At 43.6% G+C, this 24,251-nt stretch overlaps 1 protein-coding gene across 9 annotated transcripts in view; it reads left to right on the plus strand.

Annotated features, from left to right (window-relative positions):
- The window catches only part of LOC140403578 (adenosine kinase-like), a 314,037-nt gene that overhangs the window by 161,819 nt on the left and 127,967 nt on the right, over nt 1-24,251 (plus strand). For 5 of the 9 annotated variants that reach the window (XM_072491639.1, XM_072491640.1, XM_072491645.1 and 2 more), the window contains exon 5: nt 18,403-18,608. In XM_072491639.1, the coding sequence (XP_072347740.1) occupies nt 18,403-18,608 (206 nt within the window). The remainder of the gene's footprint in view (nt 1-18,402; nt 18,609-24,251) is intronic. The other 4 variants (XM_072491641.1, XM_072491643.1, XM_072491647.1 and 1 more) reach the window with 1 other exon arrangement.

Genomic DNA, 24,251 nt, shown 5'->3' on the forward strand with positions numbered 1-24,251 from the left:
ATTTATCTCTTTGCACGTCCTGAAATGCAGTCATGTCCTCCTGTGGTCAGAGCAGTTTTGCAGATTATACAGGAGGGTTCGGTTGCTGGACTCATAAAATGGAAAATCAAGTAGGTGGAAGGAAGCTTTGTGTATTGAAGATATTCACTGCAGCATTTGTATTGAACTTTTGCTACAGTAGAAACAGAATGTCAAATGACTCACATATCGGGTATGATTTTAGCAAGAAACCATCTCCCTTTCTCATATTGCTGTGTAGCATCCCATCTGGGTGGTTCTTCAGCTTTTCATCCCTTTATAATGGAGAGGTACCAAGCCTCTGCTTTGTGCTCTTTTGTGCATAACACCACAATCATGTCATTGTTATGTTGAAAACCATAGTAGTTCGCTTTGGTACTTATTGCTCTGTGTAGCTATAGAGTTCTTTTGGCACACAGGAAACGCACAATTATTTAATTTCAGTTGGGGTGCTGCACAACATGGGCAATAGGCGAAAGGAAGGGAGAAGGCATCTTGGTATGTGTCAGGAGGAGAAAAGGGAGTGGAAGTGGATTTCTTACAGAAGTAAACTTGTAAATGCTGAAGAATTATAGAGCTTGTATGTAATTGCTCCACAGTAGGTTAGATTGCACTGAGGTTTTCGTAACTCATAGTTGGCATTTCTGCTACTTGCCAATGCAAACCAAGTTTGAATATAGCATTGCAGAAGCACATTTTTCTGCCTTTAGAAGAAAATTAAGCTATTGAACTGGGTTTGAAAAACTAAATGTTAGAATTAATATTTGAATTTCAGTTGACTGCGATAATCTTTTTCACAATTTATACTAGGTTAAAGTGTGTTTTTAATTATTGATTGTGATTATGTGGTGAACTCCCAGTACTTCCAAGTTTTTTTGCATGCCCAGTAACTCGGGGTCAAATTCATGGGACCACTGTTCTGTCTCTGGCTGCAGCCTGTAAAACCACATTTATTTAACAAAAATTGCATGTTTTTGGTTTATTGGCTGAACTGCTCCATCATAACGCCAGCAATTCGAGGAATCATGAAGGTGGTCATAATGGCTGAAATGGAAGCTTTTTGCACAAGAACATTTTCACTTTAATGATCAAAATATTTGTGGATGTCAGTTGATTCCATGATAATGGGAACAGGGAAAGAGACGATAACTTAGAAAACGCAGCCAATTTTTAGCTGACTTTGTCTGCTTTCCTTTATGTATTCTACTTAACATAGTTTGCCTAAATAATAAGTTTCTTCAGTGTAACTTACTGCATTTGATTCTCTTTTGAAAAATAGGTGCTTCATTAATCATGATCTACAGTCTTAATCTGAAGAAAGATCAGATGGAGCTTTATAAATTTATGATGCTCCCGTGGGGGAACAGTAAAGCAAAGTTTACAGAATGACCACCCCACCCCAACCCCAATCTCGAAATGAAGGGATTACCAATATGATGTCATTTTTGTAAGGTTTACTTTTAAGACTAATCAGAATCAGTGTAAATTAAATATGAATTAACAGGCAAATAGGCGGGGATTCTCCGAAATCCTGGCCAAGTGCTGGCGTCGGCGTCAACAGGCCTCCAGGCCCAGTCATTCTCCCCTTCCTCGGGGCTAGAACGGCGCTGGAGTACTGTGCGTTGCTTCGGCATCAAAAGCCGGCCCAACACGGTCCGCGCATGCGCGCCATGGCCGGCGCGTGCCCATGCATGCGTGCCACGGCCATCTCCGTGCCGGCCCCCGGCAACATGGCGGAGCCCTACAGGGGCCCTGCGTGGAGGAACATAGGCCCCCCCTGGAATGAGCGCACCCGCTGATCATAGCCCCCAACCACAGGCCTGGCCACCGTAAAGGGTCTCCCGCCCCCCCACCAGGGCGGCCCCTGCAGCCAGAACGCCGAGGTCCTGCCGGGTAGGACCATATGTAAACCACGCCGGCGGGCACTCGGCCAGTCGAGCGCGGAGAGTCGCTACTTTCAACGGCCCGCGATGACGTGATTGCTGCCGATTCTCCGGTTGCCGGAGAATCGGTGGCTCGGCGTTGGAGCGGCGTGGTGGGATTCACATGCTCCCCCCGGCGATTCTCCAATTCGGCGTGGGCGCGGAGAATCCCGGCCACGATCTTTCACATATCCACACAAATTTAATTTTAGTACGCGATACAACAAAAGATATGTTTTGCAATACCACAACCGCTTGTATCGCTCCCTGCATGTGTGTGGCACCACACGCAGTTCCAAAGTTCCCTAACTGAGCCTCTGGAAGTTTGGATCTCTCACTTTCCCTGTCAACCAATTCGATCCTTGAGTCATGTTCATCGGCAGCCATGTTCCATCAGAGACGCATGAGATGGTTGTTACACTAATGGTAGACGCACGCACTCAGTCACTCACTCACTCTGAGTTGTGCCTGCTCGGTTTTCCCCTCTGCTGCATCTCTGTTTTGTTCTTTACAGTAGTAGCTTATTTGTTGTCTTCTGTGTATCTGGTTATCTGGCTTTTTTGCATCTTAACTCCCTTCCTGTTCGTACTGCTTTGAGGTCAAGGGTCGCCAGGTCAAATTAAGTTACAATTGATTCCTCTGTAATTAGTGCAAACTCTTAACAGTCCCGTTCAAACTTAAAAACAATTACAGATTCCCTAAACATTTAGAAGAATTTTTTTCCTTATTGTCCTGCTGCCATTCATCGGTGGCCACAAGATGCACTTATATATTTTTTTATTCATTTACGGGATGTGGGCGTCGTGGGTTAGGCCAGCATTTATTGCCCATCTCTAGTTGCCCTTCAGAAGGTGGCAGGGAGCTGCCTTCTTGAACCGCTGCACTCCTTGAGGAGTAGGTACACCCAATGTGCTGTTGGGGAGGGAGACCCAGGATTTTGCCCCCGTGACAGTGAAGGAACAGCGATTATATTTGCAAGTCAGGGTACTGAATGATTTGGGGAACCTCCATTTGGTGGGGTTCCCAGGTATCTGCCGCTCTTGTCCTTCTAGATGGTAGTGGGTTTGGAAGGTGTTCTCTAAGGAACCGTGGCGAGTTACTGCAGTGCATCTTGTAGATGGTACATATGGCTGCCACTGTTCGTCGGTGGTGGAGGGTTTGAATGTTTGTGGAAGGGGGAGCAATCAAGCGGGCTGCTTTGTCTTGTATGGTGCTGAGCTCCTTGAGTGTTGTTGGAACTGCACTCATCCAGGCAAGTGGAGAGTATTCCATTACACTCCTGACTTGTGCCTTGTAGATGGTGGACAGACTTTGGGGGTCAGGAGGTGAGTTACTCACTGTAGGATTCCTAGCCTTTGACCTGCCCTGGTAGCCATAGTTTTAATATGGCTAGTCCAGTTCAGTTTCTGATCAATGGTAACCCCCCAGGATGTTTATTGTGGGGGATTCAGTGATGGAAATGTCATTGAATGTCATGGGGCGATTGTTAGATCCTCTCTTGTAGGAGGTGGTCATTGCCTGGCACTTGTGTGGCGTGAATGTAAATTGCCACTTGTCAGCCCAAGCCTGAATATTGTACAGGTCTTGCTGCATTTGGACATGGGCTGCTTCTGTTATCTGCGGAGTTGCAAACGGTGTTGAACATTGTGCAGTCATCCGCAAACATCCCCACTTCTGATTTTATGAAGGGAGATAATTGATGAAGCAGCTGAAGATGGTTGGGCCGAGGACAGTACCCTGAGGAACTCCTGCAGTGAATTCTTGGAGCTGAGATGATTGACCTCCAACCACCACAATCACCTTCCTGTGTGCCAGATATGACTACAACCAGCGGAGATTTTCCCACTGATTCCTGTTGACTCCAGTTTAGCGGGGCTCCTTGATGCCATACTGTGCTGTCTTGATGTCAAGGGCAGTCACTTTCCCCTCACCTCAAGCATTTAGTTCTTTTGTCCATGTTTGAACCAAGGCTGTAATGAGGTTAGGAGCTGAGTGACCCTGATGGGACCCAAACTTAGTGTGAGAAGGCTATTGCTTAGTAAGTGCTGCTTGTCAGCACTGTTGATGACTCCTTCCATCACTTTGGTGATTATGGAGAGTAGACTGATAGGGCGGTAATTGACTGGGTTACATTTCTTGTTTACACGACACACTTGAGCAATTTTCCACATTGCCGGCTAGATGCTAGTGTTGTAGCTGCATTGGAACAGCTTGGCTAGGGGTGCGGAAAGTTCTGGTGCACAAGTCTTCAGTACTGTTATCGTAATATTGTCAGGGCCCAGAGCCTTTGCAGTATCCAATGCCTTCAGCCGTTTCTTGATATCATGTGGAGTGAATCGTATTGGCTGAAGACTGACATCTGTGATGCTGGGTCCTCCGGAGGAGACCAAGATGGATCATCCACTCGGCGCTTCAGGCTGAAGATTGCTGCGAATGCCTCAGCCATGTCTTTTGCACAGATGTGCTGGGCTCCTCCATCATTGAGTCCATTACATAACTTATATTTTTAAAATATATTCACTTAGAATTCTCTCAAATTCATGCCAAAATTCACAAAATATGTAAAAGTATGCTACAGCAAAATTATACGGCAAGATAGGAAAAGTAAACCATTTTGGGAATACACCAGAATTAGCAGCAAGAGTAGGCGATTCAGCCCTTTGAACCTGCCCTTCATTTGCTAAGATCATGGCTGATTTGGTTGTGGCCTGAGCTCCACTTGCTGTCTAACTCCCTTGTTGATCAAAAATCTTAACCAACTCGGCCGTGAATATTTTCACTGACTCAACCTCCTCTGCTGCTTTAGGAAGGAATTCTACAGCCCTCTGAGAGAGAAAAAAATCTCCTCCTCTGTCTTAAATGGGAGACTACTAATTGAATTGCATCTTCAAGTTCTGGATGCTTTTCTAATTGGAGGGCTGTGACCAGTGGTGTTCCACAGGGATCAGTGCTGGGACCTTTGCTGTTTGTAGTATATATAAATGATTTGGAGGAAAATGTAACTGGTCTGATTAGTAAGTTTGCAGACGACACAAAGGTTGGTGGAATTGAGGATAGCGATGAGGACTGTCAGAGGATACAGCAGGGTTTAGATTGTTTGGAGACTTGGGCGGAGAGATGGCAGATGGAGTTTAATCCGGACAAATGTGAGGTCATGCATTTTGGAAGGTCTAATGCAGGTAGGGAATGTACAGTGAATGGTAGAACCCTCAAGAGTATTGAAAGTCAAAGAGATCTAGGAGCACAGGTCACTGAAAGGGGCAACACAGGTGGAGAAGGTAGTCAAGAAGGCATACGGCATGCTTGCCTTCATTGGCCAGGGCATTGAGTATAAGAATTGGCAAGTCACGTTGCAGCTGTATAGAACCTTAGTTAGGCCACACTTTGAGTCGCCACACTACCAGAAGGATGTGGAGGCTTTAGAGAGGGTGCAGAAGAGATTTACCAGAATGTTGCCTGGTATGGAGGGCATTAGCTATGAGGAGCGGTTGAATAAACTCAGTTTGTTCTCACTGGAACGAAGGGAGTTGAGGGGCGACCTGATAGAGGTCTACAAAATTATGAGGGGCATAGACAGAGTGGATAGTCAGAGGCTTTTCCCCGGGGTAGAGTGGTCAATTACTAGGGGGCATAGGTTTAAGGTGAGAGGGGCAAGGTTTAGAGTAGATGTACGAGGCAAGTTTTTTACGCAGAGGTTGGTGGGTGCCTGGAACTCGCTACCGGAGGAGGTGGTGGAAGCAGGGACGATAGTGACATTTAAGGGGCATCTTGACAAATACATGAATAGGATGGGAATAGAGGGATACGGACCCAGGAAGTGTAGAAGATTGTAGTTTAGTCGGGCAGCATGGTCGGCACGGGATTGGAGGGCCGAAGGGCCTGTTCCTGTGCTGTACATTTCTTTGTTCTTTGTTGGACTGCCCCCACCAGGGGAAACATCCTCCAGCCCTCAGGATCTAATTTGTTTCAAATTGAGACTTCTGCCAGTTTAGTGGTCCATTACGTTTTGGCAGTTATTGCTGATCATTTTCATTTATGGGGTAACAACAGTCTTCTGTAAAATATGACCCAGAAAATGACCTGAGTCAAGACTTTCATGTCCCCAGGATGTCCCAAAGCAATTGGATTTGTCTACTTTTAGTGTTGTTGATTGACTCAGAACACTAGGAGAAATACCCTCCCGTTCTATTGTAGTATCTATGATTATTTTTTTCAATTTCAACCTGAACAGGTAGGCGAGAACTCTGTTTAAAATCTCACCAGAAACATGGCAGACACACCTTTTCTCTTGGATCACTTATACAATGCTAAATGTAACAAATGTTTTTGGCATGCTGTCAGAAACTGGCAACTACTGTTTTCTTCACAATGTCATTTACGTGCTGGCATCCTTCTTAACCCATAGCTTTTTACCTAAACCTATCTTTTGCCAAAAGTAGTCGATTTTTAAAATCTATTTATTCGAAAGCTGTGGTAAACAAAAGAGCTTCCAAGTCGGTCAGAAGTTTGAAACCAGTACGAAAAATATTCAACTTGTTTTTCTACTTTGGCATAATTTAGTTGGTCACAGTGTTATATGAAATCTTTATTTCTCTCAAATTCAAAAATAAAATAAATCACAGTGGGATATTAAGCATTTTCTCAGCTCAACTAATTTTGATAATAAGGAAATTACAGTGTAAGCTGAACAAGTGGAAACACTTGACATTTGAAATGACCTTTCTATGATATTTTCATGAAAAAGTTGCACAACTTATTATCAGGATCCAGCATAATTCACGGTTTACTTAGTCTGCTAGTTAATAGCTATAAATTATGAAATGTAGAAAAAATGACACGTGGATTAAAATTTGGACATTTAAATGTAAACATTGGGAAGACTGAAGCTTTTATTGTCAATCCTCACCAGTTTCAGTCCACCTCCCAGCTGTTGTATCTGGCTGAACCAGACTGTTTGCAAATCAGCACCCTGCTAGTCCTTGAGCTGGACAACCCATCTGATATATTCTGCATTATAAAAATAGCCTATTTTCACCTGCATCAGCCCATTTGTGCTACTGAAACTCTTACCATGCCTTTGTGGCATGGAGGCTCAACACACCTCATGCTCTTGGACAGTAAGGTGTATTACATCAAAGGAGTGTAGGTGTGAAAGACATGCACTTGGAAGTAAATATGGCCAAGTTGAATTTCCTATAATCGAATAAACTATGGATAGAAATTTGCATTGGGAGATAAAGGAGGATTTAAAATTTTAGTTGGGAAAGGTCATAACTAAGTAAGGTACTGTGGGGCAGCACAGTAGCACAAGTGGATAGCAGTGTGGCTTCACAGTGCCAGGGTCCCAAGTTCGATTCCCCGCTGGGCTAGGGGAATTCCCCGCTGGGCTCCACACTGTCTGTGTGGAGTTTGCACGTTCTCCCCGTATCTACGTGAGTTTCCTCCAGGTGCTCCTCTCACAGTCCAAAGACGTGCAGGTTAGGTGGATTGGCCATGATAAATTGCCCTTAGTGGCCAAAAAAGTTAGGAGGGGTTATTGGGTTACGGGGATAGGGTGGAAGTGAGGGCTTAATGTGGGTTGGTGCAGACTCGATGGGCCGAATGGCCTCCTGCACTGTTTGTTCCATGTAAGGTTATTGAATTTTATTTAACCCAAAAGTAGGGACAATAAGGAGGACATGAAATATTTTTGTATTCTGGGAGAGGTTAGTTTCAGAGAAGGATAAGGATAGTAGAGTCAAGATGAAAAAGAAATAGACAAATTAAGAGATGTGGGAACTATGTTGGAAGTGGCTGCGTAACCCCTCCTGGAGTGCTGCTGTGCGCTGGGGAAAAAACTGGAAAGGCAAAGTGAAGCAACTTCCCCGCCAACACAGAAAAGTGTCTTTTTTCAGAAAGCAGGGCTTTGTTTTAAAGGTTCTTGAATTGCATAGCAGAACAGGAGAGAGTGACAGGTTTTGTGACATACCTTCCAGCAATAGTGGGTTTGCATTAATGTAATATTATTGGATAAATATCTGTAAGGGATTGTTGCCTAAAGGGGTGTTTACTTGTGAGCCGAAAGAGTTTGGACGACATGTTCCGTAAGATTATTACTGTATAAATGTAGTCTTGTGTGTCAACGTTGTCTAGCTTTTCTCCTCTTTTGTTAATAAATGTTTTAACATTTAAAATCCCCCAAAATTACTGGAATTTATGGCTCTGATTTCAGTACACATGGTCAAAATACAAAAAGAAAAGAGTTGTGAAAAGTTTGCCAAGATTCTCTTTGGGATTTGATTTGCACGGCAATTACCACTGTCCGGATCATAACATCTGTATTACATAATTTTTCAAGTCCTGCTCACCTATTAACTCCACTGACTCCATTTAAAATTCTCATGTGTGGAAATCTCTTTCAAGTCCATGCTCATCACTATCTCCATTATAAGATTAACCAAGATCCTATTGAATGATGGAGCAAGCTCAGTGGGCTAGTTTTCTACTGCCTCTATTTCTTATGATCTTAAAAAAGCAGCAAAATGAAGTCTGCCTTATATGGAAGGTTTGTTGAATTCAAGGAAGTTTGAATATGAATGTATATTTACTTTCACAATGTCTAACAATACGCTACACGAGTGAAAATACAATTTCATCAAAGATTTTCTTTCAGAATAGTGGTAACTATTGAAGAAATTTATATTCCTGACCATCAGCAAGAGCACAAGTAACAAAGCAGATTTTAATAGCCAAGAATTGGGGTACATTACACAGGCTTAATTTAACGCGGTTGGTGGAACAGATGGAGGAGGACTTTAAGAGATGGGCATGGTGTCCCTGTCATTGGCAGGTAGGGTGCAGGCGGTTAAAAAGGTTGTCCTCCCGAGATTCCTTTTTGTGTTTCAATGCCTCCCGGTGGTGATCACGAAGGCTTTTTTCAAAAGAATCGAGAAGAGTATTATGAGTTTTGTGTGGGCTGGGAAGCCCCCGAGAGTGAGGAGGGGATTCTTGCAGCGTAGTAGGGACAGGGGTGGGGGGGGGCTGGCACTACCGAGCCTAAGTGAGTACTACTGGGCCGCCAATATTTCAATGGTGTGTAAGTGGATGGGTGAAGGGGAGAGAGCGGCGTGGAAGAGATTGGAGAGGGCGTCCTGCAGGGGGACTAGCCTACAAGCAATGGTGACGGCACCGTTGCCGTTCTCACCAAAGAAATACACCACAAGCCCGGTGGTGGTGGCTACATTGAAAATTTGGGGGCAGTGGAGACGGCATAGGGGAAGGACGGGAGCTTCGGTGCGATCCCCGATAAGAAACAATCATAGGTTCGTTCCGGGGAGAATGGATGGGGGATTTGGAGCATGGCAAAGAACTGGGGTAGTACAACTGAGAGATCTGTTTGTAGATGGGACGTTTGCGAGTCTGGGAGCGCTGACCGAAAAATATGGGTTGCCCCAAGGGAATGCATTTCGGTACATGCAATTGAGGGCTTTTGCGAGGCAACAGGTGAGGGAATTCCCGCAGTTCCCGACGCAGGAGGTGCAGGATAGAGTGATCTCAGAGACATGGGTGGGGGTGGTAAGGTGTTGGACATATACAGGGAAATGAGGGACGAGGGGGAGATCATGGTAGATGCGCTGAAAGGGAAATGGGAAGAAGAACTGGGGGAGGAGATTGAGGAGGGGCTGTGGGCTGATGCCCTACGTAGGGTAAACTCATCGTCCTCGTGTGCCAGGCTAAGCCTGATACAATTTAAGGTGTTACACAGGGCGCATATAACTGGAGCACGGCTTAGTAAATTTTTTGGGGTAGAGGATAGGTGTGCCAGATGCTCGAGAGGCCCAGCGAATCACACCCACATGTTTTGGTCATGCCCGGCACTACAGGGGTTCTGGGTGGGGGTGTCAAAGGTGCTTTCGAAGGTGGTGGGGGTCCGGGTCAAACCAAGCTGGGGGTTGGCTATATTTGGGGTTGCAGAAGAGCCGGGAGTGCAGGAGGCGAGAGAGGCTGATGTTTTGGCCTTTGCGTCCCTTGTAGCCCGGCGCAGGATATTGTTAATGTGGAAGGAAGCCAAACCCCCGGGTGTGGAGACCTAGATAAACGACTTGGCAGGGTTTATAAAGTTAGAACGGATTAAGTTCGTGTTAAGGGGTTCGTGTTAAGGGGTTCGGCTCAGGGGTTCACCAGGCGGTGGCAACCGTTCGTCGATTACCTCACAGAAAGATAGAGGGAATGGAAAAGAAGTAGACAACAGCAGCAACCCAGGGGGGAGGGGGGGAGGAGTCAAACGGACTCTCAGAGATGTTATTGTATATGTATAATATGTATAGGTAGTTGTTATAGGTAATTGTATATTGGATTGTTGGATTGTATTTTTGGAGAGTATTTATTTTGGACAAGGCAGTTGCCATTCAGTTTTGTTTTTGTTTATATATTATTTATTTACTTGTTTAAAACTGGCCACTTATTTATATTGCTTTATTGTTGTGTAAAAGAAACACTACGTACTGTTATGTTTGGCCAAAAATCTTGAATAAAATATATATTTTTTTAAAAAACAAAGCAGATTTTAAAGAATCAACCTAGTTGGGTTAAATGATGTAGTTCTGTGCTGCTTATTCAATGTAATCATTGATTTTGAGAATCAAGAATTCTATTTGTCGAATTGTAGTTTGTAAAGTTGTAATTCCAGTAATATTGTATTACTGGTTAATTCCATCCATCATTGTACCATTTATTAAATATAAAATCAAATTTTATACAATCATAGTGCATACCTAAATAATATTTTCATTAATATATATATATATATATATATATATATGCTTTTTATAAATGAATAAATTATTTTCTTAAGAATGGGGCTTTCTAGATTTCAAAATTTATTCTAGAATACTTGGTGAGGACAAAATGGAAATTAATCACCATTGGCTGCGATGTAACTGAATTTCAGACTCATTCCCTATGCTGAGAGCGTGATCTGGTATGAATCCATAGATGCTCTAATGAAACAGGAGGCGTAGATGGCAGACAGCCATCAGAACAGACCTGTTCAAGATAGCATACAAATTGAAACAGTTGTGGATCATAATGCTGCTCGAAGAAGCCAATTCCAGATTATCAGCCATATGTGCAACCCTTATGGAGAAGAGCACATATCTGCACCATTACTAACTATGCATGAAATTGCAGCGATGGTAGATGTCGTCCAGATGTTGTATTTTGAAAACAGCTTATCCTTTCCCTCAGCTTCTTTAGAAATCTACACTTGTTTTTGATTTCCATCATTGGCTAACAAAAATCACTGAAGATCTTTAACTATGGCCAATAATCTGTTTTAATTTTGTTGATGGATTTGTAAACTCAACTTCATTTTTATGGGAAATGCAAAGACCAAAATCCATCTTACACTCTTCTTCTTATTTTTTCATGATATACGGATGTTAGAGAAAAGGACAATATTTGTTGTCCATCCCTAAGTTCCCTTGAGATGGTGGTGGCGAGCCACCCTCTTGAACCGCTGCAGTCCATGTGGTGCAGATATATCCACAGTGCTGTTAGGAAGGAACTTCAAGATTTTAATTCAGCAACAATGAAAGAAAGCGATACAGCTCCAAGTCAGGATGCTATGTGTTGCTACCTTCAAAAATCTCCTTTAGTATTTGGTTTTCCAAAGTTCTGTGATGGATTGAGACGTTTCAAGCACTATCTCCAGCGAGAGAGAATCTAGCCATCGCTCCTTGATATTCAATGGCTTTACCAGCGCTAAATCCCCCACTTTCAGCATCCTAGACCAGAAATTGAACTCAACCAGCCATCTAAATACAGTGGCTGCAACAGTAGGTGAGACGCTCAAATTCTACAGTGAGTTGCTCTCCTGACTCCCAAAACCAGCCCACCATCTACAAGGCACAAATCAGGATTGTGATGGAATGCCCTCCACTTCCTTTGATAGATATATATATATATATATATATATATATATAGCTCCAACAGCATTCAAAGCTTGACACCATCTAGAACAAAGCAATCACTTGATTGGCATCCCATCCACCACCGTAAACATTCATTCCCTCCACCACTGATGCACAGTGGCCGCGGTGTGTAATTTATAAGATGCACTGCAGAAACTCACCAAGGCTCCTTTGACAGCACCTTCCAAACCTCAACCTCTACCACATAGAACGACAAGGGCATTTGATGCATGGGAACACCACCAGCTGGAGGTTCTCCTCCAAGCCACACACGGCGCACCATCCTGACATAGAACTATAATCACCCTTCCTTTACTATTCTGCTGGATCAAAATCCTGGAACTCCATTCCTGACAGCCCCATGGGTGTACCTACATCAAATGGAATGCAGCAGTTCAAGGCGGTGATTCACTGCCACATTCTCAAAGGCAATTAGGGGATGGGCAATAAATGCTGGCCCAATCAGCACTGTTCACATCCCGTGAAAGGGTAAATTAAAAATCCCATTTTTGTTAAATTTGAGCTTTTTATGGTTAAGAAATGACAATTCACCTTTTTTAAACATTGAGCTACTCCTCGAGTTCTTGATGCTCTTGAGAAATGGGACAATCAGATGGACACGGATTCTGTTACAGACATGTAATTTTTTCCAACAACATGGTCGCCTAATTACTATTTTGCATTTCTTTGGTCGTTTTAATCCATTTCCCTGTCAAGAAATTGGCAGAAATATTGCTGGTCTGATTTGCAAAATCAGGGTCAACTTGGTTCAATTATTAGGTTCTGGCTTCAAACTTTACTTTCAGACTTGGGCATGAAATTTAGGCGGAAACTTCTGTGCGGTACTGAATGACTACTTCTTTGTCAGAAGTAACCCTTTCCAGCCCAGGGTCAACCTGCCTGTTCTTGCACTTCAGGTAAATTTAAAACAATTCACTCTTTCAGGAAGAGTCGAGAATTTTTCTTGGACAACATTTCCCCCTTAACTAACACCACCAAAAACAAATAAACTTGCCATGGAATCTGGTATAGAAATTGCCTGGTATGTTCATTTATATAACAAGAGACTCCTTGAAAAACAAGGACTTCAGAAAAGGCAGTGAAGCAGAGAAAATTGTCAAAAGATAGTTCATGAGGGCAGAGAGCACCAGAATTGGGAAAGGAAGCTGATTTATAAAAAAATGCTTGAATCTCCTGTTACCTGAAGTAATCAATTGTAATCGTTCAATTGAAGCCTTATTTCAATGTATAATGTAAAAGAAAATTACCACAATATTTTCTTCCTCCACGAATAAAAATTTGAGCCTTTTGACGCAAATTTGGGATGGGTTGTTTGGGCGCTGCATGTCTTGTTTGAGAACCAAACTGGTGTCCAATGCGCAAGCATACTTCTGTGACAAGTTGTGCTGAGCACCATCTTCGTAAAGGGCAAACATGTGATGCTCTTCTTTCCACACCTGAAGCAAATATTAGTCAATTTGAAGGAGCAAATAAGGGTTCTAATGCCTGCTTCTGGCCCCTGCTGTGAATTTGTTTTTCCTTGTGGTGGACAACACCAATGCTTACCATAATTGCTGTTGCGCAATGACTGCCAGTGACGGCGGGCGGGAGGCAGCCGCACACCAGAGGGCTCCCGCTCGGGAATAGAAATTTCGGAGTTTTAACGCCCGGTCCCGGGGGCAACGGAGGCTGTAAAGGCTGTAAGAAGGCACAGGGAGGGAAAATGTCCAAGTTTGGGAGAAAAACGGCCATGAAAAAGGGGATTAATGAAAGTCAGCTGGTGAGTGAAAAAGTCAGCGCAGGAACTGTAAGGAAAGCGGAGCCTGGAGCACCGGGGAGGCCGCATCGCTCACAGCAGAAGAAATGACCAAGGTGATGCCTGTGGAACTTGAAAAACATTTCACAAAGCACATGGAAGCGATGAAGAAGGAGGTGGGGGCGGTATTGAAAGTGCTGGTGGAGGAGGCGATTGCTCCGGTGAGGACGGCGGTATCAAGCGCAGCGGCGGAGGTGCGGGAGCAAGGTGAGACACTGATGGAAGTGGAAGAGGCATTATCACAGCACAGTGATCAACTCACCTCGATGGGAAAGGAGTTGCGGAGGGTTCTAGAGACCAATAAGGGTCTGCAAGCCAAAATGGAAGACCTGGAAAACAGACCCAGACGACAGAATCTGAGGATTGTGGGACTGCACGAAGGGAAGGCCCGAGGCTGACGGAGTATTTTGCCACGATGTTGGCGAAGCTATTGGGGGAGGCGGCGACCCTACCCGATATGAACTGGATCAGGCTCATCGGTCGTGGAGGCCTATACCAAAGACACGTGAGCCGCCAAGACTAGTAACTGTGTGTTTCCGTAGGTATAGCGTGCAGGATAAGGTCCTGTGCTGGGCAAAGCATAAGCGGGTGGTGCAGAGGGCTGGAGCTGGTATACGCATATACCAAGACTTTACGGTGGAGCTGGCGAGGAGGCGGGCTGTCTTCAGCCGGGTGAAGAAGGCACTGTACATCAGCAAGTGCAGTGCGGCATAGTATATCCAGCTAATTTGAGGGCGACCTACAAATCCAAGGACTTTTATTTTGGGACGGCGGAAGGAGCGGAGGAGTTTGCGAAGGCAGAAGGACTGTGGCAGAATTGAGAAATGGTCGTGTACCGATGTAGCCTCATGTAACTTTTATTTTTTCACTGCGTGTTGGTGTATGTACTAAATGAGTCAGCACTGTATATATTTGGACAAGGGAAGAGATGGGACTTTCATTTGCAATGATGGTTCTTTGGGGCTTGGGTGTGTATGCAGGGGTTGTGTGCTAAAGGGGATTTCTTTGCATTCCTGGGACCAGGCAAGGGGGAACGAGACCCGGGCGGGGGCCTCCACGTTGGCTGGTTTAAGCCGGCCAGTGAACGGGAGTGAGGTGGGGAGAAGGGCTGCAGCCATCGGAGCCGTTTTGGTGAGTCTAGCCGTGGTGAAAAGTTGGGGGAAGGAACTGAGGTTGGGGGAGGAGTTTACAAGAGGAAGTGGAGGGGAGGAGTCTACAAGAGGAAGTGGAGGGGAGGTGTCTACAATTCATGGGTGTCATTCGCGGTATTCATTCGGGGATTGGATGACGTTGAATATTGGGGTGGGGTTGGGGGGATGGACTATATATGTCAATGGTGACCACAGACGATTCCTGATTCCTTTTTCTTTTTTCCTTTTTTTTCCACCTTGGGAGGGTTTGTTTTATTTGATCTTATATTGTCAGGTGGCCCGTTGTTTGAGGGGTGGTGTTAATAAGGGGATTGACATTGTATTCGTTGCCGTTTACTGTTTGTTGGTGGGGTGCAAATTCTGAAGAAAATGTGAAAATGGAGAATAAAAATATATATTTTTTTAAATAATAATAATTGCTGCTGCGCTCAACCTCATAGCCCATTCACCTCCCTCGTAATACTCTAAAGGCCTGTGACCTTTCTGTCCGATCCACTACCGAACCCCAGTCATAGACTCTAATGCTTTCTATTCCTTCTCCAGAACCCAACAATCCAATCCAATTCCTGAACTGGAAATCAAAGCACTAGCCCCTGCAAGCTCTTACCTCAGCACCACCAGCATTGTGTTGAGCTCCTTAGACTCCCCATCTGCATGTGGGCTGTTAACATTCTGCGACATGACTGAATTCCTGGGCCCCAGACTCTTGTTTGGTAACAAGAAAACACTCAAATGTCAGGGTTTCAAGAAAAGTAGCATTCAATTTGAGAACCCACTTTTATGACTACCCTCTGTCCTGTCAAATTTTCACTTTATTACCACTAGAATGTGCCTGCAGCAGCTGGGAAATCTCAAAGTACAAAAGCTTCATTTTGCTATAATAATGGTTGTTAATGGACCTAAATGCAATTTTCCATCTGTCAAGTGGGCAAAATGCCCCATGCACAAAAGGGTTCTTAAAGGTATAGAAGCTTTTTAGTCTTTTTTTCTAATCCCCTTTTCCCTACAGTTTTTAAAGACTGTTTTTTGTCCTTTGTTCTTTGCTAGGCATCAGCACATGAATGAATTGTTTAAGTAGAGCCAAATGATTTCATAACTCTAAATATTTGGCAAGTTTCTTGCAAATGAATGTTGCCTTTTCAACAATATTTTCACAGCAGTGGGTTTAGTCCTGCTGGTGTGGAATGTGTGTACAAGGGCTGGGAAGTCTTAAAGTGTAAAAGCTTTGTATGATATAGTGTTCAGAAGCCTCAGTACAGTTTCCTTCAGGTGGAGTACTAAAAAGAGTTTACAAAGGAATAAAGATTTTTATGACTTTTTTTTCATTGCTTTATTTGATCATTTGTATTTTTGGCATTAGAACATAAAGAGAATGTTTATGTGGAAACAAAAATAATTGAAGCATTTGGAAGAGTATGGACGATCAGGAAACTCATTAAGGGAAAGGGTGCTCACAATACCAACGTTCACTGCAAACTATCCAACCACGAACTAAAGTGTTCCATGTTGGTCTGCAAGTCGAGTTAAAATTAATGGTGGCAATTGTTCGTAAAGAGACGCACACAGTATTTTGTGACTCATGTGGTGCAAGATAAAATGTGCTGGGAAGAACTGATTTAGAATTGTGCTGTCTGCATCTGTCAGAGCCATGAACTGTATTTACAGGTCTGGGAATACCTTCTTGGCAAAGACTAAAGACAGGTAATCTGTAGACTCCGAGTCAGTGTGCAGCCATTTGTTGCAAGCGAGCTTGCACCATTGGGATGAGTTAAGATTACAGAGTTGTCAATAGGTTTTCTGCCTCAGCATTTGCTTTGAAAGGTATTTAGTGGTCAACATTAACCTTTGGAAGGCTGTCAAAACTAATTCAAACCACTGACTCTCCTTGCATATCCAATTACAGCTGATCTGGAAGATTTTAATGATGAATTATTCTCACCCAAAACAAGTACAAAGATCCTGAACTCCCAGTGTGGGCAATGGAAAACATAACCTGTTGGCTTCTTTGTAGTTCAAGATACAAAATTATGTAGAGCTGTTTTATGGTTTAATAGTCTGGTAAGAAAAACAGGAATTTGGAGGAATTAGTGTAAAGTTATTAAGATACTTGAAAATATATTGGCTTTTTATTGTACGTGTGTAGTTTTGGCATTGATAAATGCGAAAATGGTCTTACAAAAGAGGTAGTTAACCCTTGACGCCTTTGACAGCCCTTTGATAACTTTTTGCTGCTATCAACTACTGCTTACAATGTGACCTTTACCATCGAAAAAAATCACAAGGAACTTCACAGAAGCATAAGGAAAAATGAATGTAAAGCCAATAAAAAGATTTTGAGAAAGATGGCCGAAAGAATGGTTGAAGAGTTGGGATTTAAGGAGCATTGTAAAGGAAGATGGAGAAGTGAAAGGCAAAGGAATTCCAGAGCATGTACCTAGATAGCTGAAGAAACAATGCCAACATTAAGGTGTAAAGAGGGGGTTCGATACACAATAGCTAAAGTCTGGAAAAAGAAGTGGGAGGAGGTTTGAGGAAAGTTATAGCGATGGCGAGGTGAAATTCCATGAAAGGATTTAAAGAAGAGTATATTAAAATCGAGGTGTTTAGGGACCAGGTGCCATTGGATATGGGCAGCAGAATTTTGTATTAAGTAAGGTTTATGGAGGAGCGAGAAGTGGCTAGCCGGCCAGGAGAGCGTTAGGATAGTAAGTGACCGAAGTATTGATGAAGGTTTCAGCAGCACATAACTGAGAATGTAGAAAATGATGCTGTTTCTTCTTGAGATCTCTTCCCAATTCTTGACGATTATTTGCTGAACCATGGCCAAGTGCCGTGATTTTTTAAAATTATGGATAGGGTGAGGAGGCAGGCCGATAGTCGACCTCAACTCCTCCTCCCCCTCCCTCCCACACACACACACACACACACACACACACACACACACACACCAAATGATGACATGAGGTGGAACCAGGCGCCCTTTTTGATGGAAAATATACAAGGTTGGAAACTCACCCCAGCACTGATTAGGACAAAGAGGTTCCAAGCAACCTGGTTTGAATTAAGATGGCCGTAATTGGAAGGGGTGGCAATGGTGTAGAATTTGTGGTGGGTCTTGAAATTATGACTTTTCTCTTCCCAATGTTTAATTGAAGGAAATTGGGCGACACCAAGGCAGAGTCTAAAGCAAGTAGTCTGACAACAGCAGTAGAGCAGGTTTCGAAAGAGCTGAGAGTCCACAGCATTCGTGCGAAAGCTGACCTCATGTCTTTGAATGATATTATGAAAGGATAGCATGTAGATGAGGGGCGGGCAAAAGATAGAATCTTGCAGAATCTAAAGGCAGTGATGAAGGACTGGGAAGAGAAGGTACTTTGACGATAATAAGGTAAGAGAGGAGAAAGTGAGTGGCAGTCTAATTGAGCTGGACAACGAAACAGCAGTAGGCTTTGGGAATGAAGGCATTTTTACAGACTGTCTTGACTCGGCTTTTATTTTGAATTTTGAAATACAATTTAGACAACTTTCCCTTTTTTTAATTGCAGTGGATGATTCAGCAACCTCATAAGGTAGTGACTTTCTTTGGGTGCATTGGAAAAGATAAATTTGGTGAAATTTTGAAGAAGAAAGCTGAAGAAGCCCATGTTGATGCCCATTACTATGAACAAAATGAACAGCCAACGGGCACTTGTGCTGCCTGCATCACCGGTGACAACAGGTCAGCGACTACTTTCAAGAAAGCTAGTTTAAGGTTAGGATGCTGTTTCTTATTAAATGAATCAAATGCTCGTTAGATTCTAGTACAATTCTCCAAAAAAGCTGACACAGTGGCCTCAGTCATGCAACATCATTCTATGATTTGCCAAAAGTCTTGATTTATCAAGTCACACCTCAGCCTTTTGTGCTCCAGTGCGAAAGAGCCTAAATTTCTGAAGATTTTCTTCATACCTCTCACTTCTGGTAACATCCCAGATAATGTGTATGCTGCTTTTATATCCTTCCTCAAATAGGCTACTTAAAGCCGTGCACAACACGGGATTTCTGCCTCAGTATGCTCCAGACTCAATACTATGGATTCCGCACACTTTTTTATAGACTCATCTACTCGCTTAGTTCAGTTAGTTGGATGGCTAGTTCATGGAGCGGAGCGATGCCAACAGCACCGGTTCAATTCCTGTACTGGCTAAGGTTATTGATAAAGGTCCTGCCATCTCAATCTTGCCCCTCGTCTGAGATGTGGTGACCCTCGGGTTAAATGACCACCAGTCAGCTCTCAAAGGGGAGAGAGCAGCCTATGGTCCTCTGGGACTGTCGCGACATTTACATTTCACGTGTGCAACCTTTAGTTTGTCTTGTTCACACACCAAGGCCATTCTCCCCTCACACATTTAAAATCTTGCCATTTAAGGTGCAATGTTTTCCTTGTTTTTCCTTCCAAAACGTATCGTTTTTTTTTTTGAACATTCACTCCATACAATTCTTTATTTCCCCCCATCACAATTGTAGAATGTAGAAGTAACAACAGCATCAACACACCGCAAAACAACAGATGTAACAAATTTCCAGGCCGACAAACTTTCCTTTGCTTTCTGCTCTTCAACTACCTATCCATACTTCTGGCCAAATTCTCTTTAGTTCATTGTACCACATTGCTATAAATCAGTGATGTGGTATCTGATTAAGCTGCCTTGATCCTAAGCTTTGGAGTTTCCTGCCTAAACCTTTCTGCTTCTCTATCCATCTCTCCTGTTTCCGGATTTTCCTAAAAACGTATCTAGTTATCGAGCTTTCGGTCAACTTTCCTGATTTCTCCTTCCGCTCGGTGTCACAAAATTCCCAAACTGTTTCTGCTTATTCCTTCAATTTATCACTCGTTATTGTTTCAAAGAATTCTAGGATTAGTCGAGTATAGCCAGCATTTTCAAAATCCATGCTCACTTCATTGATTAGCTTCATTGTGTGTCACCTCATGCCGCGTTGTAAGACTATAGATGAAGATTAATTGGGCTATAATTTCTCAGCATTTTTGACAGGGAAGTTACATTTCTCCCTTTGGGGTTTTGGAATGTACTTGATTTATGCTCACTATATTTTGTTTAAGTGTTTCCATTGTTTGTCTGTTATTGTCTATCCAAAATTTTCTTCTCAGTTGATCTCACTGATTTCTTTTTGTCCAGCCAAGCTCTGGACCAAGTTATGTTGTGGTCCCTGTTTCACAAATGCACATTTGTTTTTTAGGTTACCTATCTTTCTCTGTTTCATTGTGGAAGACCAGGTCAAGAACTGTTTAATTCCTTGTTGGAGTAGCAACTGATAAAATAATTAAGGATATGATTTTGTTTTCAATAATTTTAATAATTGAATCAGGTTCTTGATCTTCTGCTAACCTCTTAGATTATTTTGGCAGTTGTATGTTGGCTCATTCTTGAAGAATCACAATGGTTTGTTGTGCAGGAGGCAGTTCGGCCCATTATGTTTCTTCTGGCTCTATGAAAAACAATCCAAAACGAATTCTATCTCTTCATAGCCCTGTATCTTTTCCTTGCTTTTATCAGCTTCCCACAATCGTACCCTAACCCAGCCAGAAACCTGATCTGCAACTTCCTTATCAATGGATGGCAATAGCCCCCACTCTCAGTCGAATAGGGACGATCGATGTGTGGATGCCAGGGCAAGGGAAACCCTTTAATGCAAGGCCCAGACTTCTTCTTGAAGTATAAAACATCTGCCTGGGTGTCTTTTGGTCCACCGTCTGACTCACAACAGGTCTGGCCTGATGAGATGAACATCACTGTGCACATGAGTCCAACAGACATGGGAGTTGAATGACCACTGCATTCCTGCAGGTGTCCTAATCACCTCAAATGAGCAAGTTAACATTAGGGCATGGCAAGAAAGCAGCAAGATCAGTGAGGTTGTGACTGCCCTCAATTTAAATGCCCTGTCACAGCAGCAGTTAAAATCTATTTGCTCCACAAAGCTTGGGAACCTGGAAGCTAATTATATAGCACTTTAGATTTGAGCCATTGGTCAGAGTAAATCAACAGCGTGCTAACCCTATGCTTACACCTTTTTCATTGTATCTGCTTTTTTCCATCTCTACCTATCGACTAATATACCTGTGAAATTACCCAATAATTTTGACGGTTAACTGGCTTTTGATTTATAATGGAACTCATCTGATTGTTAGTTTATGTAGACAATATAAAAATAAACATTTGCATAATCCATGGTTTTTACCACATCATCGGAAAGAATTTTGAATGCAAACGTTTAAAAGAAAATTTGATTGGAAAAGCCACATGCCATACTCATCTGGGAGGAGGGGTCTAAAAATAACGTGGAGTGGTAATTATTTATTGTTTGGAACCAGGAAGCGATGCAGCTGACAGGATAGGTGAATCTTATTTTTGTTATCTCTAAGAGGATACTTGCCAATTCTATCCCCTCAGCTTTACTTGCTGTTGAGAGTACGGCAAAAGAGAAAATAAATAGTACACAGTTACAAATTAAAAGATTATAATGCTGGTGCTAATCTTGCGTAGGAGAATTTTTCTCTCTCAAAGCAGTGGAAATATTTTTGGCTGTAAACATAGCCTAAAATGTTGACCAAACTCTGCTGGTCTGTGCACATTTTATTGATTAATTAGAGTATGTTATTAAATTGCTGTGGTTGTACCAAATGGTATTTAAGCTATCTACATGTTATCTTTCCTGAGGTAAGTATTGAAAGTTTTTACTAGATATTTGTGAAATTACATATAATTTGAGGTCTACATTTGAGGTCTACATTTTAGGTTTTCAATATTCTTAGCATCTGACAAAATGCTTTTCAAGAAATGTTTAATTAATCCATAATACATCCACTGACATGAATGTGGTTCCTCAGAAAAACAAACATTTGGAGAAATTATTGAAATCATTAGCAGAATGAAAAGAAAATTGTTTGAAGCTTCGCTGATGGCTGTTACTAAACACACCATAGGGTGTACACTAAGTTATACTAATTATAAATATTCCATCTTTAGATTGAGTTAAGGTAACTATTCTCAGCTGGAGCAGCAGCAGATGCACGCTATTAGCTTTATTGTCCTGGGATTAGGAAGGGAAAATATCAGTCAAAATTGCTTATCCTAATCACTGTCTGAGTGCATAGTCGAAAATTAATATAAATAGGAACCAGTAGGTAAGCAATGGAACTGAGTACTGTTGCTTCCCACAATGAATGTAAACTGCTGCCATTCATTGCCGAAGTACTTGTACAAAGTACTAGTGACGAGTAGTATCATTGGAACAGTTTCACAGAATGAGTTATCACATCCTACGGAGGGACAAAATTACAGCAACTTACTGAAAGCATACAAACTTATAAATTGGATAAATTCAAATAGTCCAGTCATTCCATCCAGTTTTCATCAGTACATCTGAACGTATAACTAACCTTTTTATCTCGGATGCAGACTGTCTATATGCAAATTTGACGATTTCCCTTGTGCCCTGGGAATTATTCTATGGTGCTGTATTGCCCCCCATTGTGTTGCCCACCACCATCCTTTCAGTGGGAATCCTGAGGAATCCCCTGCATAAACTTTTACTTGCATCTTGCAGCAAACAACTTTGTATTGTTGTATGTCACTTAAATAAAATTCCGCTGAAGTTACTGGATATTGCATGTTCTCTAAAGAGATAACATGTTTTGACGGTTCCGGGTGCGGCGATGACCAGCTAAGTCGCACGTTTCGGCAGCTCCCTGTGAAACGGACTTTTGGGCTCTTGATAGGAGCCCCAACGGCAATTTTAACGGCTAAAAACACCGTGCGGTAAACCAGGAGGGTGTTCCCCCTGGACACGGATGGAAAAAGGAGAGGAAAGTTGCCAGATTGCAGCGGATCCTTTGGAACAACGGCAAGGAAGGCAAGCAAAAACCAAGATGGCGTCGGAAGGTGGCAGTTTCATATGGGGCCCTGAACAACAAGAGTTCTTGAAATGCTGCGTGGAGGAGAAAAAAAAGGAAATGAAGAAAGAGTTGTTGGCCCCGATACTACAGGCGATCGAAGGGCTGAAAGAGGAACAAAAGACCCAGGAGCAGGAGCTTCGGGTCGTGAAGGCAAAAGCAGCCGAGAATGAGAACGATATACAGGGCCTGGTGGTGAAGTCGGAGATACAGGAGGCACACCAGAAACGATGTGTGGAGAGGTTGGAGGCACTGGAAAACAATGCAAGGAGGAACAACCTGAGGATTCTTGGCCTTCCTGAAGGTGTGGAGGGGGCGGACGTCGGGGCATATGTGAGCACGATGCTGCATTCGTTAATGGGAGCGGAGGCCCCGACGGGTCCGTTGGAGGTGGAGGGAGCGTACCGAGTTATGGTGCGAGGATCGAGAGCAGGAGAAACTCCCAGAGCCATAGTGGTGAGATTCCTCCGTTTTAAGGATAGAGAAATGGTCCTTAGATGGGCGAAGAAAACTCGGTGCAGTAAATGGGAGAACGCGGTGATCCGCGTTTATCAAGACTGGAGTGCGGAGGTGGCGAGAAGGAGGGCGAGCTTTAATCGGGCCAAGGCGGTACTTCACAAAAGGACGATAAAATTTGGAATGCTGCAACCGGCAAGACTGTGGGTCACATATCAAGGGAGGCACCACTACTTTGAGACGGCGGATGAAGCGTGGACTTTTATTGTAGAAGAAAAACTGGAATGAGTGGATTATGAAAAAGAACGTTTGGACAAAGTGGTGGGGCGAATGGGGGGGGGCGAAGAGGGGTTTTATGTTCTAATCCTGCGGTATGGTAACTTTTCTTTCTCCCACAGGTGGTGATGGGGGGAGGTGGGGAGGGAGAGGAGATGGGGCGTTGGCCATGGGAGGCGGGGCCGAGGGAGAGGCGCGGGCTTGGTTCCCGCGCTATGATAATTATGGCGGGAATAGAGAAGCAGGAAGGAGGGGGCGTCGCACGGTGCGAGCCGTGATCACGGGGGGAAGCCGAGGTCAGCCAGAGTTTGCTGACTTCTGGGAGCAACATGGGGGGAGTAATTACGCTAGCGGGGGGGGTGGGAGGGGGGAATTACTGGGTTGCTGCTGCTGGGGAAAGGGGGGAGTGGGTACGGGAGAGGATGGGCGGGGGGGCACCGCCTGGGGGAGATACAGCTGCGTGGGAACTGGGTGAGAAGCTGGAAAAAGATGATGGCTAACCGGCAAGGGGGGGGGGGTGGGAAGCCCCCCAACTCGGCTGATCACGTGGAACGTGAGAGGGCTCAACGGGCCGATAAAGAGGGCACGAGTACTCGCACACCTTAAGAAACTTAAAGCAGATGTGGTTATGTTACAGGAAACGCACCTGAAACTGATAGACCAGGTTAGGCTGCGTAAAGGATGGGTGGGGCAGGTGTTCCATTCGGG

Source organism: Scyliorhinus torazame, chromosome 28, assembly GCF_047496885.1.
Source record: "Scyliorhinus torazame isolate Kashiwa2021f chromosome 28, sScyTor2.1, whole genome shotgun sequence".
NCBI classification, from domain to species: domain Eukaryota; kingdom Metazoa; phylum Chordata; class Chondrichthyes; order Carcharhiniformes; family Scyliorhinidae; genus Scyliorhinus; species Scyliorhinus torazame.